The sequence below is a fragment of the Alnus glutinosa genome, chromosome 2, assembly GCF_958979055.1.
Source record: "Alnus glutinosa chromosome 2, dhAlnGlut1.1, whole genome shotgun sequence".
Lineage (NCBI taxonomy): Eukaryota > Viridiplantae > Streptophyta > Magnoliopsida > Fagales > Betulaceae > Alnus > Alnus glutinosa.
The window spans coordinates 37,977,246-37,980,675 of NC_084887.1; the positions used below are offsets into that span (position 1 = coordinate 37,977,246).

General features: G+C 35.9%; 1 protein-coding gene across 2 annotated transcripts; it reads left to right on the plus strand.

Moving 5' to 3' along the window:
* The first annotated feature begins 551 nt into the window (after window positions 1-551).
* Window positions 552-2,852, plus strand: LOC133860992 (UPF0481 protein At3g47200-like). 2 transcript variants are annotated; one of them, XM_062296682.1, is made up of 3 exons: window positions 552-685; window positions 1,009-1,088; window positions 1,488-2,852. In XM_062296682.1, the coding sequence occupies exon 3, from the start codon at window positions 1,560-1,562 to the stop codon at window positions 2,838-2,840; it is 1,281 nt and encodes a 426-aa protein (XP_062152666.1). In that variant the 5' UTR covers window positions 552-685; window positions 1,009-1,088; window positions 1,488-1,559; the 3' UTR covers window positions 2,841-2,852. The 2 variants fall into 2 exon arrangements, with proteins under 2 accessions (XP_062152666.1, XP_062152667.1); XM_062296683.1 differs by having other exon boundaries at window positions 1,547-2,852.
* The last annotated feature ends 578 nt before the right edge of the window (window positions 2,853-3,430 follow it).

A 3,430-nucleotide genomic window follows, 5' to 3' on the forward strand; every position in this document is an offset into this window, starting at 1 on the left:
TATACTCATTTGGAGTCTGATTAATTAGATGCGTGATGGTTTAATTTTTTTAAGGATCTTAATTTTATTTCAAATGTTCGATAAAAAAGAGAGAAAAAATTAAATTAAAATTCTTAAAAAATTACAACACAAATACCATAATTTTTTTTTTTTTGCAAGAACTAAGCCAAATGAAATCGATTTGGCCCATGCATATATGATAGTTGGCAGTTGGCACCAGCATTTTCCTACGTTAATATTGTATGCGTTTTCAAAGGTAGGTAGGTAGAACGCGAACATCACTCACCCACTCCAAAACAAATCCAAATTAACTGCACCAATCGCGATGCAAATATTCGGATGGAAGGTCAGTTTTCGCTATCATCTTAACATATTGGATCTATCAAATGTATTACTCAAAGTTGACTTACTGTATTATGAGTTGACTTACTGTTTTATTTGGTCATTTTTTTTTCGATGAATTATTTGGTCACATTATATATATATATATAATGGGCGTTTAATATATATAATATAAATTTCTACGCTTTCCTGAGCTTTTTCGCGCATGCATGGCAGTTGGCACTACTTCCATTTCCATCAATAAAAAGGGGGCAGTAGCTCCAAACATCTACTGCAAAACGACCTCAACTCATGACTATGATAGTTTAGTTGACTATTTTCCTGGGAACAAATTAAGATTGAGGTGAGGATCCTTATATCCCTATCTATTTTCATGGCTAGCTAGCTAGCTGTAGAGTTTTTCTCTAAGCTCGTCACTGCATATTGCTGCTCAATCTAATTTCTATTATCATCTTGATCAATATTAATGTGCTAGTATGAAGCTCACTCATTTGTGCTTTGCAAAGAAACCCTATGGAGTTTTCTTTTGGGACAAATAAGAGCTATCATTTTGTTGTCTAAAGCTTGGATTTCTTGAGTGGAACTATACATTATTAATTTGACAAATATTCTTATAATTTCATTTAAATTTCTTTGATGGGTCTATATTAAATATTTTTTTTGCAGGATCCTCAAGGTAGTCTTGAAAACAACTAAATTTTAAGAGGGGTTGAACCGGCAAGCTGTTGCACTCTTAGCAGCTACCTGTATGTGAATTTAATGCTACCTATTTTTGCCTTAATTAATTTTGTTCCACTTGAAATACATACTTATACTGCTTTTTTTCTTAATTAACAAAGTCAAATTAATTTTTTTCTTTCAAAAGCAAAGGAAATAATAATGACCTACAGTACTGCGACACATTCTTCTCACACTCGTTACCATTAAGGGCAAAAGAGACCCTATGCCACGGGCTATTATGAATTTATAACAATTCTTTCGGCAGTACTTAGAGTTATGCGAATACTCTTTTTTGAATGAATGTTATGCTCATAAGTGCCTGGGTAATTTTTTTTCTCTCTCCTCTCTTTGAAAGGAATTGTGCCTAAAGAATCAAATCTATTTTGCTTTGCTTCTAACATTTTTTTAAAAAAAAAAAAAAAAAGTTTTTGTCACTCCAAAAGAAACTACTTAATTTAGGAGGCTGATCGAGAAGAAATTACAGATCCAACATATATATGGCTGTGAATGAAGGAGATAGCATTAGAATTGATATCGACCGCTTGGTGTCTTCAATAGAAGATATGGTGTCCCATGATTTGATTATGCCGGCTAAGTGTTGCATCTTCAAAACCCCTGCCATTCTCTACAGGCATAATGAAAAAGCTTTTATCCCCGATGCATTTTCTATTGGGCCTCTCCATCATGGCCGTCCAAACTTGAAAGCCACAGAAAATATTAAAGCCAAGTATTTGCAAGGCCTTATCTCTCGTTCATACTCTCCGCATACAATCCTAAGAACTCTCATCATTTCTATCACAGAGGTGGAAAAAGACGCTCGTGAGTGTTATGCTGAAGCAATCGATTACAACCCAGAAGAATTTGTGAAAATTTTGGTAATTGATGGTTGCTTTCTTATTGAGTTGTTCCGCAAGAAAGCTTATTTGGTGGCCAGAGAAGAAGATGACCCTATTTTCACCCAGTCATGTATGATACAATTTCTAAACCATGACTTGATATTGCTAGAAAACCAAGTACCTTGGATGGTACTTGAGATTTTGTTCAACTTGACAAAGCATTCCAACCGCGACTTCATCCCCCTAAGTCTACTTGCTGTGAATTTCTTGAGTATCACCCTTTTATCGTATGGAATGCAGCCCCAGCTAATGCAGACCAACATGAATATCCAAGGCATCGAGCATATTGTTGACTTGGACAGGAAGTTGTCAACTTTGTCAATTGAAGATAAAGAAGAAAGAATAGGGGGGTGGGAACTCCTGCCTTCTGCTACGAGCCTCGTGGAGGCTGGAATCAAATTCAAAAGGGGTACATCTTCTGAAAACATTTTGGACATCAAATTTATTGATGGCGTTCTGGAAATTCCTCCATTAGTAATTCACGATGTAACAGAAACCGCCTTTAGAAATCTCATCAGCTATGAACAATGTTATCCTAAATGTGAAGCTAAGATCACTTCCTATGCGGTACTCCTAGACAGCCTCATTAATACTGCTAAGGATATGGATATTCTGTGCGAGAATAAGATAATTGAAAACTGGTTGAATCCTGAGGACGCGGCTCAACTCTTCAACAAGCTTTACCTTGACACTTATGTGGACTATTGCTACACAGACCTTTGCAGGCAAGTAAATAGTTTTTGCCAACGCAGATGGCCTAGATGGCGTGGAGCGCTTGTGCGCAATTATTTCAACACTCCATGGGCTATTCTTTCCACATTGGCCGCTGTTATCCTTTTGATCCTCACCATGGTACAAACTTGGTATAGCATAACAAGTTAGTATTACTTACAATTTACAACGTACCTCGTGAAACTTGTTATGTACGTAATTGGTCTGTTACACCGGCCGATTTAGAATTTGCATGCATGCGCTAGACTAGGACTCCACCAAGACGTGTAATTGGTCTGTTTCGTTTCAGTTGCATTTCTAGCTATTTAGGTGATGATTGATTAATAAAAAATCGTGCAAAGTTTTATCCTTAACGCATTGTGTTTGACTGACGCATAGGATCGTCTAATATCCTACTATATTTTTAATTAATATCTTTTCAGCAAAATAGGCATGAAGAAAATGTTAAATATTTGCGTCACACTTCAGTTTTATATTGACGAGATGAATAGCTCAAATAGAATAAATAGTTAATAAGATATGTTCATTTGTGTTATAAGCTTCATATTGCTAAATGAAATTGAGTTTTATAAATAATTTTAAAGAAGCTCCAAATTGATTTATCTTTTTGGATTGATTGCACATATGTAACTAGTGTTTTTTCCTTGGTCTTTATATTTGGTTTGCTTCTTTCTCTATTGGGAAGAGAGTGACCCAATCAAGGACGGAACTAAGGGGCCGGCAGGGGCCATGGACCCTCT

Excerpts from the sequence above, each read along its gene's own strand:
- LOC133860992 (XM_062296682.1), top strand. The coding sequence starts at position 1,560 with ATGGCTGTGAATGAAGGAGATAGCATTAGAATTGATATCGACCGCTTG.